The following is a 15,280-nucleotide window of genomic DNA, read 5'->3' as shown; positions in this document are numbered from 1 at the left end:
TTTGTGTCAATAGTTTTCTCTAACAGAGCTCAATAATTTATTTCTATGGTCATGAGTTGTAGCCATTCCAAGAAAAACGACACTTTCTCTTCTTCTTTTGTTTTTAGTGGAACAGCGGCGCCAGCACCCCTCAATGTGACCCGTCTCTCTACAGAACCTGTTCTATAAAAGGAAACCGGCCGGTTACACAAACGGTCGCCCGGCGCATTGCGTATCGGGAAAGCCTTACGTGATGATATATTTTGTATGCCACAGCTATAGTTCTGTGTCATAACAGATCTACTGCACGGTGTTGCAGTATACATTGCAAGTCCAGTGTTGGTTGACTGACCATCGCGACGACTACTTTCTTCAGGAGTTTCTCAGCCTAACAACGCAAAGGGTAAGGCTTCGTTTATCAATATTTTTTTGATAGATTCAGGGAACACCATATGCAAGTGGTGCGTAATCATAACGGTAGCAACCTAGGTCTGTCTGTGTCACTGTGATTGGTTTCATAACAACGCCATCTATCGTTGACCGACGCATGTGCAGTTATAACAGTGTGAATATCATGACATTATAAACATTACAGTCGTCTTCTAGATTATTGAAGGGCCCAGATGCGAATGTATACTTGTATTGTGGTAAGCGATCCCGCTTCTACACCATATCCATACAAATTAAATTCAAATTCCGTGAATGGATGATCCGTGGGCGGGGGTTCGATCCCAGGGTCGGCCCCAGCTCGGGCATGTTATAATTAAAGAGATTGCATTCCCGATATCATTTCCGATATTTCCAGGCTCGTTAGGCTGCCACCATGGGGGACATGGAGAGCACGGTGATGTCCGAGGACTAGGCTAATGGTAATTCAACTATCACTAAACCCTGAGGAAGGCCTGGTGAAGGCTGTATGTTTCAATGTATAGTCTATTTGCAGGCTCGTTTGGCTGCCACCATGGGGGACATGGAGAGCACGATGATGTCCGAGGACCAGGCTACGGCCAACTACGTGGAGAGGTCAATGGCAGTGGAGGAAAAATCGCGGGAAAAGTTCACGTACAATGTCAAAGGTCATCTGGAACTGGACGACATCGGTCATCCTGTCAGAATATTAAACGGTAAGAACTTTGAATTTTAGAAGAAAAAAATACATCGAAACTCCTGGGCCAGAGTTCTTTCCGTGTTTCAAGCAGACCTCGCTTCATGTTTTTTTAATCACACTCACCATGTTTGTCCCCCCCCCCCCCTCAGGTTTACGAAAGTTCCGGGAAGACGGCAAGTTCACGACCAGCATCCAGTCTCTCCTGGAGTTCGCTCTGGCGGAGGCTGAGGAGGACCTCCCGATGTACGACGAAGACGACGATGACGTCACCCTGCGTGCGCTCAACAAATGTCGTCTGAACAGGAAATTTATCGACCTCGCCATCCTGACGCAGAACCGGATGTTCGCGTTTCCCTGCCATCGCGCCGTGCTCGCATCCTCCAGCCCCTACTTCCACTGCCTATTGGACGGCGGGTACCAGGAATCCGACCAATCAGAGATCGTCATAGGCGACCTGTCGTCAGGTGTGCTGATGAAGATGATAGAGTACGCGTACACAGGTAAACTCGTGGTCAACAGATACAACGCGCAGACCATGTTCGAAGCTGGTTTGATTTTACAATACCCGACCGTCCAAGAGGCTTGTTGCGAGTTCATGTCTAACCAGCTAGAACCAGAAAACGTTGTCGGGATTCTACAGTTCGCGATGAAGTTTGCGCGCGAAGATTTGAGGACAAAAGCTTTCGACTACATCGTTGAGAACCTGTACCTCGTCTCTCAGAGTAAAGAGTTCAGGTTTCTGAGTAAGGAGACCCTCCTGGACTTGGTAAAAAGTGATCAGCAGTTCTTTTCCTCGGAATGTCTTTACGAAGCCGCGATGACGTGGATAAAGTTCGAAACCGAAACTAGAAAGAGATTCTTGAAAGACTTCTTAGAGAGCGTCAGCCTTCCGCAAATGAAGAGAGGATTCTTCGAGACGGTTGTAGAAAAGGAACCGATTGTCTCCAAGTCTCCGCCTGAATGTTATCAACTAATACACGCCGCGAAACAAAAGATGGAGAAACGGCGGGAAAACGGGGCTTCCAGGGAAGCGATCGTGATCTTCGGGGGGTCCAACGAAGGCGTGTTCGTCCCGGAGATAGACTTGTACGACCCGCGGCTGAGTCACTGGGACTCTCTCCCCAGCCTCCCCAAACACACGGAGGGGGCTCGACACGCCATGGCCGCGCTGAACAATGATCTGTACGTGGTCGTCACCAGTAAGGACGCGTCCCAGGCCGCGGAGCTGTGGCGGTACACGATCCACGCGGGAGTCTGGAAGCGCCTCCCGAACCCCACCGTACGCCGAGACGGCTATGCAGACGCGTGCTCCACGGACGGGGGTTTGTATCTCATCGGGGACAGCCTCACAGTGGACGACGTCAAACATGGAGAACGGTATGTAACAGTGGAGTTAAACTTAGTAAACGTACATATATTCGTGTTTACCTTCACGGACGGAAAACATTTTTGCTCTTCATTTCTCTTCTACTTCCTCCTCCCCCTCTTCTTCTTCTTCCGTTCCAAACAAATACGATAAATGACTACCGTGTGTGCTACCTTGGAGTTTTTTTTATTATTTTTACTAAAGTTACTTCAATGAGCCTTCTTCATGTCCGAACAGCCAATCATTCAGCACGTGACTTTGCGACGAACAGGTGAATCCTACGCTAGACCAATAGATGGAGAGGTATAAACAATCCCCCAATTGCTATACCCCCCTCTATCGTTAAAGGTACAACCCGGACACAAACCGTTGGGATCTGGTCCCACCCGCCGCCAAGACTCTCCGCAAATCCAGCGTCGTGGAGTGCATGGGCAAGATCTACGTCTTCGGTTACCATGGAGACGACAGTGACGTCATAGAGGTCCAGGCGTTCGACCCGAAATGCGGGCAGTGGGAAGTGGTGAATGCCGCGGAGCATGTCGGGAGAAACAGGTGAACAGCTTTCAATCCAAGATGTTACGGTTTGTAAATGACCAGCAAAAATACCATTATTATCACCTCTGTGATAACGGAAACATCGTTATCAGTTAGTGTGTTTGTTTGTTCTGGTGTGTGTCCGCAGTTGGGCAGCCTGTCAGGATGTAAGGCGGACATGGTGTAATAGGATACTTGGAGAATCGGACGTCTGGTTTGACTTTGCTCCAATGCTGTAGACATGCAGGAAGTCATGACCCAGGACAACACCCACACATATCGTTGAAGAAATTCATCAGTCACGTATGATAACAGTTACAATAAATTCCTCGAACAGTGACTTGAAAAAGAAAGGTAGTGAAATACACACCTCCAAATTTTCGACATCTAGTCTGTACGCCAACATACACACATATTAGTATACACAATTAGAGCGTGTTTCACACGGCGCTATATCTTGAAATTGAAGCTTTATAGATGGTATTAGTGATGGCATATAGTTAATGGACCCTAATGGTCAATATGTTTGTATTAACATCTTTTTATTTATTTGCAAATTAGTTTTGATGTGTTATCCATGAAATGTAAGCAGCAGATCAACTCAGGACGTACAGGGACCCCGACATTTTGCACTGTGTTGTAACGAATATAGAAAAAAAAAATTGCCATTAGCACTGTAATTCACTTTGTCTTCACGATAGCAAACTTTCATGGTGGGAGGAAAATGGACATTTTCACTGACCTTTAACTTTACACGGTGGCGGCAAGTCAAGGAATCATTGATAATAACAACGGGTTTTTTCACTGTGATGATAAGTTCACGGTACAGAGGTGGCCATGAAAACAGTGAACATGAAGTTACAGTGAAAGAAACTGTTACAGTTACAGTGAAAGAATTACAGAATATCATTATCATCATTACCAGGCAGTTCCAGGCTGCTGCGATGGACAACCCCAACATTTTGCACTGTATTGTAACGAATATATAAAAAAAAACTAATTGCCATTAGCACTGTAATTCACTTTGTCTTCATGGTAGTAAAATCTCACGGTAGGAAAATGGACATTTCAATAATTACAACAGATTTTTCACTGTGATGATAAGTTCACGGTACAGAGGTATCAGTGAAAACAGTGAACATAAAGTTACAGTGAAAGAAACAAGAATTACAGTATATCATTATCATCGTTACCAGACAGTTCCAGGCTGCTTCGATGGACAACCTGATCTACCTGAACTCCATGGCGACGAAACAGAAGGACGTGTACGACCCGGGGTGGGACATGTGGCACACGCTGCCGAGGGGCGACGGCGAGCACATCCAGGTAAGACGTGAGCACATCCAGGTAAGACGTGAGCACGTACAGGTAAGACGTGTACGACCCGGGGTGGGACATGTGGACCACGCTGCCGAGGGGCGACGGCGAGCACATCCAGGTAAATTATGTCTTGAGAGTGGGCTGGTCCTTCAAGCTAATAAACGACAACTTTCGCACCGCGACACTCTCAATAAATACTGGTAAGATTGATGTTATCAATGGCTGAACTGAAGATGAAAGCAGTGAGCACCTTTCAGTCAGCAACTTTTCGGTCTTATTGTCTCATCAACGAGCTTTCTTAATGTTCAAATGACCAGGGCAGGTGACCTAACGAACACGTGATGTCAAACTGCCATCTGTGGGATCGGACTTACCTATCTTAAGTCTAAAAATAGTACCTTGATGAAGATTAGGCATCCAGGTAAACAATATTTGAAGATCATTCAATCTATACAATGAACTGGTTCATTCTAGTGACACTGAAGACGAGTGATGGATGTCACTTGAAACGTCCGGAAGCAATCTCCGAATCTTATCCAGCTGTAGAGACTGAATTGTCTTCAGGTATCAATTAGTGTTTAAGTTAGTTCAGGCACAGGTACACCGGACGTTTAAGTCCGGACCTGTTCCAGAGTGGGGTCGTGAGGCGTAACGGCAGCCCCAGAACCAAGTGGTTCCGGGATTGAATCTCGCTGACGCTACCGACGTTGTACCCTTGGGAAAGGCACTTTACACGACTTTCCTCAATTCACCCTGGTGTAAGAAATGGCTATATTGTTCTTTGTACGCGGCACTGTTGATATAAGTTATAAAAACTTGAGTACATAGTGCCACGTCGTTCATGTCTGTCAAACCCGAAGTAAAAAAATGGTGATTTCGTTTACAAACTATTGATAGATGCTTGAAACTTTTACATTTGCAGGGCACGATCGTGATGTTTGACGGCTGTCTGTACGAGATGGGCGGGCGTGACGGCATCGGGGTGAAGTACGTTAACCCCACCATCGAGCGGTTCGACCCCAACCGAACGGTCTGGACTCAGATCGGCCTCATGAAGAACCCCCGCATCCACCCGCTGTGCGTCACGCTGAACATGCCCAGTGGCAAGTAGGTAGCAAAGAATGGTTTATTGGTCAGAAATTACCCGTGCAATGGCAGCCAGTGCTGAATTCCTGCATGGTTTACAATCACATAATACAGAACAGATACAGACTTGCTCCACACTTGTACATTAGCTTAGCTCACTCTTTATGTTAAAAGCCTGGTGCTCGACAAATCTTGCTCAGTGTCACTGACGAAAAGTAGTAGATGCTACTTGAAACGTCTGACCGTTTCCAAAGTCATTTCCAGTTGCTTCAGGAACTGCTATTTGGCGTATCTTGTAACGTGGATGTCTAACCTTCATCGCTGCAGCAAGTAGGTATCAAGGAAACGCTAAGCTCACAGGAGAGCTAACCGGATCGGAGCTAACCCCAACCGGACGGTGTGGACTCAGATCGGACTCATGATGAAGAACCCCCGCATACACCCGCTGTGTCACGCCCAGTGGCAAGTCAAGTAGGTATCAAAGAAACTCTTAGCATACTGAAGAGCTAAGGCCATGTTGAATTCATCATATTAAACGCTGAAGGAATGTTTTAATAATAACCATCGAATGAAATCACCACTATGTATATATATAGAGTTGACTGTTGTATCTCCTGATGTAGATTTTTCTGTAGATAGTTTGCTGTTGTACATCATCTACATGTATTTCTATGAACAAAGAACTTTGAAAATCTCTTTAACAGGCAGAAGATTATCCAAATAATGTTCCCTTTATTACTGTCTTTCCCATGTTACTGAATTTGATACTCAACATACTTGATAGATGTATTTAACTATATTCTAAGGGGAGATCACCCTTATTGTTTACGAATAGGTCAATATATCAAAGAATGTCTAGACCTTAGAACCAATTGTGTAAATGAAACGTTGGACTCAACATGATTTACTCGTATCTATTCACATACATTTATGTATAACTTGTTGGCTGTTTGAATGTATAGATTTAGTAGAACTTACAAAAGTCGCTGTACTTTTGTTGTGTCAATAAAGATTTCTCTAATCCTGTACATGTGTGTAATACTATGCAACAATACATTTCCCTTGCATTAGTGTTTCCTTCTCTTGTGAACTCTAATTAACCTAATAGCATGTATGTTGAAAGCACTAATCACAACAAACCTTGACCCCAGTTTCATATGTAAAACTTTTTAGTATTAGGTATAATTTGTACCTACTTCCCTACCCCCCCCCCCCACCTCCCTGAGTCTTGTACAATACTGATCGCCGCAAATCTACGAATTTCAATCATTTTTGCGTGGTAAGAATGGAAATGAGTTTTTTGTGGCGTCTTGAACTTTTTTGTAGTGTTTTTAACTTGTGGTCAAATAATACTGAAGCACAAAAACACATATTCACGGTGTCAACGTAGAGAGGTCATCACGGAAATAAAAGCACCATGAACATTTCAGGTTTTCTAGTAAAATGTGACTGATTGATTGTAATTGACATCAAAGCGGGAGGTTGGCGTGCTTTTTCCACGGTCTGCTTTCCTTCTTGGTGGACAGGAGGTCAAGGTCGCGGCAGATGCGCTGTCGGGTCATTCTCGGCTCGAGGATGTCGTCCACGAAACCGCGGATCGCAGCCGGGAACGGGTTTGCAAACTTCTCCACATACTCAGCCTCCTTCTTTGCCTGTATGAAAGTAGATTTGATTTTATCTTAGTGGGATTGCGATGAATACAATACAGATGGGAGACACAGGCAGCTTTTGCTGGTGTCATGACTAACACATAAAGCATTACAGAATACATGGAAAAAGTTGGAAGATTTGTGAAGAAAGTTTGAAGAAAGTTTAAAGATTTTTGAGGAGAGTCTGAAGAAAGTTTAAAGCTTTTTAAAGAAAGTTTGAAGATCTTAAAAGAAAGTTGGAAGATTTGTGAAGAAAGAAATAAAGAAATAAAGATTCTTGAAGAAAGATTGAAGATTTTTTAACTTCCTTGAAGAGTTGTGAAGAAAGTTTGAAGATTTTGTAAGAAAGTTTGAAGATCTTGTAAGAAAGTTTGAAGATTTTAAAAGACAGTTTGAAGATCTTTGAAGAAAGTTTGAAGATTATTTAAGAAAGTTTGAAGACATAAGTTTAACCGTACCTGATCCTGGTCCCCCCTGAAGATGATGGACACGGCGCCCTTGGCCCCCATGACGGCCACCTCGGCCGTGGGCCAGGCGTAGTTGATGTCCGCCTTCACGTGCTTGGACGCCATCACATCGTACGCTCCGCCATATGCCTGCAATATCCAAACAAAGAACAGATATACTGAGGTAAACAATGTTTTTGTGATGTAACCTAGAAGAACTTGGTTCACTTCTTGGTAACTTCTCAGCTACCTTCCTAAGAGCATGAACAGACTACTCCTTGCTGCAAAGGATGCGGTCCTAAACATGTATTTCCCCTGTTTAGTACAGTAGTGAGGGTAAATACTAATAGAGGCTATTAATCTACATCAATCAACAGACCAACCTGATGAAGTTATCAATAAAAAATCTAATCTAATAAAACATCAGACATCACATCACTTGAGACTTAACCTTCCTGCTGAGGACGGTGATTTCAGTAGAAATGTAGACTTTCGCGGATTTTCTATTTGGTGAAAGCTCAGGGAGACTGTGGTTACTGTTTAGAAAAACTGTTTTGATAACGCCACACCATTTAATTTCTTGGTTAACGGATTTTTTTTTTAATTTTAGCACGAGGATATCATTAAAACAGAAAGCTGGGGTGAAAACTTGCACCTGACCCTGTTCACTCCCTGAAACTGCACCGAAGTACAAACTTTCCTCTGAGATTCTGTTTTTATGTTGATTTTCCAATCTAGCATTTTTTCAAAAATTCCATTAACCACGAAATTAAATTGGTGTGGCCTAAGGATAGATTACCTTCCTGGTGATGACAGTGATTTTGGGCACGGTGGCCTCGGAGTACGCATGCAGTATGTAGAAACTGACTGGTCATCCCAGTTCATGTCTGGGAGATTGAAATCCCCTACCAGCCAGATTTGCCCACCCTTGGATGTAATCTTACTTGCGGAGTCTGTCCAAGTACAAGACTTAGTACTGGTTTTGAACCTTGGATTTCGATGGTTGCCCAGACGGTTCTGCAGGATTGTTTAAACAGCAAATCTAAAACGCTGCTCCTACCATGAAATAAAACCACTGCCAAGGTAACTGAATTTACTGTAGGTACTTGAGAGCTTACCTTCCTGGTGATGACGGTGATTTTGGGCACGGTGGCCTCGGAGTACGCGTACAGCAGCTTGGCGCCGTGGCGGATGATCCCGTTGAACTCCTGCGACGTGCCGGGCAGGAAACCGGGCACGTCCACAAACGTGATGAGGGGGATGTTGAAGGCGTCACAAAAGCGGACAAACCTGTGAAAAAAAAATGACAGTGATCTTGAACCAGTTTAGCTCGCTGAAGAGCTAGTCATCCACTGGTCAAGACAGAGAAGACAGACGCTATGTACAGTATTTACAGGTTCACTGTTAGTTAAGTTAAAATCCTCCAACACCATTAATGATGTATAGGGCGGTGTCCATCTCTGTTTCATAGCCCTGGGCCACACTGTGGTGCAATCACTGTAGCAGGGGGCTAGTCCACTGGCAGTGAAGTGTGTTTAACTTCCATACTGTTTCAGAAGTATGTACCATTTTTATAAAGTCTTTGGTATGACTCAATGCGCCTCTTGTCCAGAGGTGTCCTACCTGGGGCTTGAACCCCAGTCCTTCTAGTCCAAGTAATCTGAACCAGATGTGGTGAGAGGCGCAGACCACTACACCACAGGGACACCCCCACAGGTTCACTGTACCAGGGGAATTCCCCTATGTAGCTCCTTTTGACAAGCACAATGAACAGTGGACCACGGCTTAACGTCCCGTCCTAAGGACTGCAACCCTTTCCAGTAGCGTGCATGTCGAGTGAGCGACACAGCCGGGATCGAACTCAGCTTCTAGTTCAAGAGGCAGGGTCGCTAACCTCTGGACTACGCACGCTTCCTGTGTTTTTGTGACACCATGTACGTGTAACTGTGTAAGGAAACCACTCCATGTTGATAGATTTATTAGGACTTTATCTATGTACTCTGTATCTTTAGTATATTTTGTCTGACCCTTACCTACTCCCTCATGAGCTCAATGAAAAGCAAACTGCAGGTAGATTTGGGCTGCTTATGAATAAATAAATGTTTGTCCAAACAAAGAAATTAGCAAACCTCGCTCCTTTGACAGAAGCGTTGATGTCCAGGCAGCCTGACGCCACCTTGGGCTGGTTGCCCACGATTCCGACAGTGCGGCCGTTCATCCGCGCGAAACCTATGAATGAATGAACGTTATTGCTCGACAATTGTACACAGTACAATGTATGGAAACGACAATATTACCTGAGGCTAATACATGCTACATGTAAATGTAGAACTACTAAAATATTATCAACAAGAGTAAAATCTACTAACATGGGTAGATAATTCCACCACCCTGAAAAGATATTTGTCCAAACAGATCTCTAACCCAACGTCCCCCAATAAAATGCACTGTGCATACCTGGGGGTGCTGCACTGGAGATCTCTCAAACCCACAAATAATGTTAACGAAGGTTACCACATTATACACAGAGACAAATTTCTTGAGGTTAGGTATTATTAGAATTAAAGCATAAAAAGTTGATTTTCATCTCCTTACCTACGACGATGTTCTTGGCGTACTTCGGCATGATCTCAAAGAAGTCCTCCTCGTCAATGACTGCCTGTATTCATATTTATCAGCAATGAAACAATAATTAACATATATTACAAATAAACAAGTCATTAAACTGGGTCAGCCAAGGCAGCTCTCGCTGGTAACGGCTCACCCACAAAAATACAGATTAACAATTTAACCTACAATGTGTGACTTAACCTAATATATCAAATACATAAATAGCCAAACCAATAAATAAATGAATACATACCCTACCACTGATAATAGTCATTACAACGTACATTAGAGACAATACAGAATGTTGGAGAATTGATCAAGACAAGAGGTGGGTTTTGCAGGAGAGCCTTGAGTTCTCCGAGTGTGGGAGAGTCAGCTAATCTCCCAGCAGATCTATCAGGGGCAAAGACAGTATCTAAAGGGCAAAAGCAGTTTTATTACCTATGCTGAGTAGGTTATGTTTGCACAGCGTTCTTGTGTGTGTCTGTGAGTCTGTGCATGTGAGCGCGATGTGCGTGTGTGTGCACTTGCGTGGATGTTTGTGTGCCCTTCCGTCAGTGTACACGATAACTCGAGAATGCCTTGATGGATTGTCCTTATACTTGGTAGGTGGGTAGGGCTTTGCAAGACCTCGAAATGATTAGATTTATTGGCTAATAATACTGCTTTTGCCCGTAGGATACTGTCTTTGCCACCAATGGATCTGCTTGAATATTACAGTAAGTAACGTGCCTGTATGACGTCCAGCATGTTGTATGGTTTGTGGGAGTCCAGCGGGACCAGGTGGTCCAGAACTGGGCACAGGCGGTCCGCCGGGTCCTCGGTGGGGCGGATCGGCGCAGGGTCCTGTCAACGAACAAACAAATAGAGTCACGTGTCTGTAACTCTCGCGAGTTTACGTTCGGCAGTGATTGGTCATTATTGATCCCGAAGAAGGCGACAGTAGTCGGCGAAAATTTGATCCTTGTGTTGGTGTGACCAAAGATGATATCATAACGTAAAGATGAACACCAACTCACCCTGTTACTGAGGGGGAGGAAGTTGTAGAACTCGCGCAGTCTCAGTAGAGCGTCAATGTCGTTCTCGAACGCTCGGTGGGCGACGCCTGACAACGTGGTGTGCGTCTTCGCTCCCCCGAGCTCCTCCTGGGTCACTTCCTCGCGTGTCACTGTTTTCATTTAAGAAAAGAAACTTTTTTTATCTATTCATTGGTATGGCATATAATTACCTTGTACATGCCATGGTTGCCCAACTAGCCGGAGGAAAAAAGCATAGTCATTAGGTTAAATACACAATCAGTGAGGTTAGAACTTAACATTCATATATACATTGTATCATACATATTATACACATATCAAGAATATTATGCATCACAGATTAAAATTACATTCAAGAATTATCCAAGAACTTACAAAAGTTTGACAATTTTGTCACACAGGTCACTTTTGTGTGGAGAAAGGATCTCCGAGTGAGTTCCAGGCTTTTACTCTGAAAAACAGACAGGGCTCGAAATACTGGGTGCATGTGCACCTGTGTGCACCTAAAATTGGAGTTGTGCACCTAATTTTTGACTGTGGGTGCACCTAGATATTTTTGTACTCTATAGGGTAACGGTTCTCTTGTTCACTAGCATACAAAATATTCTTGAAATGTAAGTATCAGGAAAAGAAATATAACCTTTTGTTGTACTTTATTTGATTTCTATATGGCTTGGTTGAAATTTGAAATCTGGATATAGTTACAGATTGAAGTTCAGTAGCCTCAAACTTGTGTTTTGCTGACATTCAACTTTATTTCAAGTGGTGCACCCAAAATTCTTTCTGTGCACCTAATTTTTTTAGTTGAGTGCACCAGTGCAATTATTTCCAAAAATGAATTTCGAGCCCTGACAGATGTAGGGTAACCATGGTAACCATCACACTCACCAGACTTGACGACGTCGGGGCCGGTGATGAAGAGGTACGACGTGTCCTTGACCATGAAGGTGAAGTCCGTCAGCGCCGGCGAGTAGACCGCCCCGCCCGCACACGGGCCCATGATCAGCGAAATCTGCGGCACCATGCCTAGCAACCAATCAGAGTCATGTTACACGCCTAGCAACCAATCAGTCATGTTACAAGCTTAGCAACCAATCAGAGTCATGTTATACACAAAGCTACCAATAAGAGTCAGGTTACAAGCCTAGCAACCAATCAAAGCCATGGTACATGCCTAGCAACCAATCAGAGTCATGGTACATGCCTAGCAACCAATCAGAGTCATGTTAAAGGCTTAGCAACCAATCAGTCATGTTACAAGCTTAGCAACCAATCACAGTCATGTTAAAAGCTTAGCAACCAATCAGTCATGTTACAAGCTTAGCAACCAATCAGAGTCATTTAAAAGCTTAGCAACCAATCAGAGTCATGATACAAGCCTAGCAACCAATCAGAGTCATGATTCAAGCTTAGCAACCAATCAGAGTCATGTTACAAGCTTAGCAACCAATCAGTCATGCAACATGCCTAGCAACCAATTGGAATCATGCAACACGCATAGCAACCAATGAGCGTGATGATGCAAGCGCCTAGGAACCAATCAGAGTCAGGTTACACACCCAGCAACCAATCAGAACCAAGTTACACACCTGGCAACCAATCAGAACCAAGCTACATCCTAGCCAGAATCAAACTTGCTGAGCAACCAGTCATAATCAAGTTACAACAACACTGTCTAATGAGTCCTGAGGGAGGGAGTATTCTTACATCTTGTGATACAAAACTTGACTAAAGGGGGGTGGCAACAAGCAGAGGTGTTTTCACACCTGTTTTGCCACCCTTCATGTCTTAAGTCGAATAAAGAAATAAACAGATAAGCATTAAATTGCGAGTGAACCCACCGGAGGCCTCTACGTTCCGCTGGAAGATGTCGGCGTAACCAGCCAATGACTCCACCCCCTCCTGGATACGGGCCCCGCCCGAGTCGTTCAGACCAATCACAGGCACTCCTGTCAGCATGGCCTGGTCCATTATCTGTAGGGGGGAGAAAACAAATTTTAATCAGCAAAGACTGACAGTCATATGTTTTCTTTCCAAGCATCCTTTGATGCTTACTCCATATTCTACTGCTCAATTCTATTAAACATACTGTAAGGATTTGACTTAAGATCTCAAATATACCTGAGATACCAAAAATTGCTTCTTGATGTAGCTTCTTGGATCATGACATTAAAGCATAACACACACACAGACAAAAACAAAGCAACACACACTTCTGAAAACATAAATAGCATGTCATAAAAGAGCACTAACCACAAATCAAATGTCATAGCAATCCATCTTGCCTCTTGAGTAACGCTGCTGAAATCATTACAGGAGTACATGTATAATGGCAAAGGTAAATCAAAAGTTAGAAAAGCCCACATGTGGCCCCTACCTTGCAAATCTTGCCAGCGTGCACGCTGGAGAGACTCCCCCCGAACACGGTGAAGTCCTGGCTGAAGAGGTAGACGGGTCGGCCGTGGATCCGCCCGTGGCCCGTCACGACGCCATCGCCCGGGAACTTGTTCTCGTCCTTCTCCATACCGAAGTCCGAGCAGCGATGCTCCGCGAACATGTCGTACTCAACGAACGTCCCTGTGGAATTAAAGACGAGAATACATGCTGTGAGGAGTGAAACAATGATTAGTATGAGTAGAATAGAGAATGGGTCCATCCTGGTGTCAGTGGATCAAACCTGGTCTTTACTGACAGAAACCGACAGGATCTTTTAATTCAAAGACAGTAGTAGTAGTAGTCCACTGTTTTCTGCTGCTGTAGTAGTCGAAATATCCTGCAGCAATCAGTCTTCCTTCAATCTTTTCCACTTAGTCCGGTTCGTTGCAAACTGGATAAAATTTAGAGACTACTTCTGGACGTTTCAAGTGACATCAATCTCCACATTTCATCCATGTATAGAGATTGACTTGTCTTTGAGTTAAAAAATTCTCAAGTTTGTATCAGTAAAGACTGACAGGTTTGAAACATGTCATACTCAAAGAACGTCTCTCTGGCAACAAGGAAGAGAAACATGTGAGGATTCAAGTTTTCATGACGATGTTTTCACTTTTGTTTCTCTTTCTCAAGGGATATTGCTGACAGGGGAAGTGAGAATCTACTGTTTCTGTTTTTATTCCTTTAGGCTACTTATCCCCACTACACTACCTTTTTTTAACCTCTTACTCACATTACTTTTATCATACAATAGGTCTACAAGGGCCCGGGGGTAAAACAATAGGTCAGCCAGAGTTCAGTTGGGGAGGGGGCAACATTTTAGCAGGGGATACAGAACATGTGGGGGAAACTTGACGGGGAAACCTGTATTTACTTCAGATTAGTTAAAGAAGGTGGTTGCTCGACCTACTTCATGATACAAACAAGAAGTCAAAAAAAGAAAACTAGCAAGAAAAAAACACTCCTCTGTCAAAATGGTCACACCCAACATTAAAGCGACCAAAAAAAAAAACCTCCTAATAAAATGGTCACATCCAACATGGCGGCCCCCCTCCTTGGAAGCAAAAACAGAACAGGTTTTGCTATCGCAAACTTGTAACAATGCGGGAAAACCATACCCGGATCCACCAGCAGGTCGACCCGCTCCCTGGCGGTCAGTTTGCCCTTCTTGTGCTGCGCGTCTATTCTCCTCTGCCCCCCTCCCAACAGCGCCGCCCGACGTTTCTCCTCGATCCTGTCGTGCACCGAGGCCGACATGACATCTCCGCTACAGAACCGGGGACAACCCGCCCGCAGGAGGCTTAAAGAAGCGGGATTTTTAGAAAATGTGACGAGGGCACGAGAATATTTCACCAAGGCAGCCATCTTGATGGTGACACTGTAGGTCAAAGGGCGCGACCTTTTACCTTCCCTGACTACTCTCATCATGTCGCAGGTGGAAGAGATGTCCGTAAAGCATGTTGTACAACACGGGGTACAATTAACTTAATTAATAATGTCATCTAAATGGACCTATGGGGGGACACGGATACATTTTCAAGCTAGGACAGTCACTCTACTGTAGAAACCTCCTTTAAGAGTGCAATTGTCTTCCATATTGAAATATATACTGTCTTGTTTGAATTTCTAATAAAGAAGGAATAAAGAAAGAATATTGATAAAGACAAATGAAATAGGGCGTTAACGTTGCAATGAGTGCCTTGTCAAAAGTC

The 15,280-nt window shown here is 44.1% G+C and overlaps 2 protein-coding genes across 2 annotated transcripts; one reads left to right on the top strand and one right to left on the bottom strand.

Annotated features, from left to right (window-relative positions):
- The first annotated feature begins 1,211 nt into the window (after positions 1–1,211).
- LOC136443799 (kelch-like protein 24) lies at positions 1,212–6,461 on the top strand. The gene is made up of 4 exons (XM_066441162.1): positions 1,212–2,464; positions 2,802–3,005; positions 4,184–4,313; positions 5,230–6,461. The coding sequence occupies exons 1-4, from the start codon at positions 1,212–1,214 to the stop codon at positions 5,416–5,418; spliced, it is 1,776 nt and encodes a 591-aa protein (XP_066297259.1). The 3' UTR covers positions 5,419–6,461.
- On the bottom strand, positions 6,106–14,953 carry LOC136443397 (propionyl-CoA carboxylase beta chain, mitochondrial-like). The gene is made up of 11 exons (XM_066440620.1): positions 14,687–14,953; positions 13,513–13,712; positions 12,977–13,109; positions 12,024–12,161; positions 11,118–11,266; positions 10,827–10,944; positions 10,084–10,143; positions 9,618–9,717; positions 8,607–8,778; positions 7,501–7,638; positions 6,106–7,045 (listed from the first exon to the last, which is right to left on the bottom strand). Exons 1-11 carry the CDS (start codon positions 14,931–14,933, stop codon positions 6,863–6,865), a joined length of 1,638 nt encoding a protein of 545 aa, XP_066296717.1. The 5' UTR covers positions 14,934–14,953; the 3' UTR covers positions 6,106–6,862.
- Positions 14,954–15,280: the final 327 nt, after the last annotated feature.

The sequence above is a fragment of the Branchiostoma lanceolatum genome, chromosome 10 (assembly GCF_035083965.1).
Source record: "Branchiostoma lanceolatum isolate klBraLanc5 chromosome 10, klBraLanc5.hap2, whole genome shotgun sequence".
NCBI lineage: Eukaryota > Metazoa > Chordata > Leptocardii > Amphioxiformes > Branchiostomatidae > Branchiostoma > Branchiostoma lanceolatum.
Note: the sequence above shows the minus strand (reverse complement) of the source record. Positions and strands in the feature narration are given on the sequence as shown.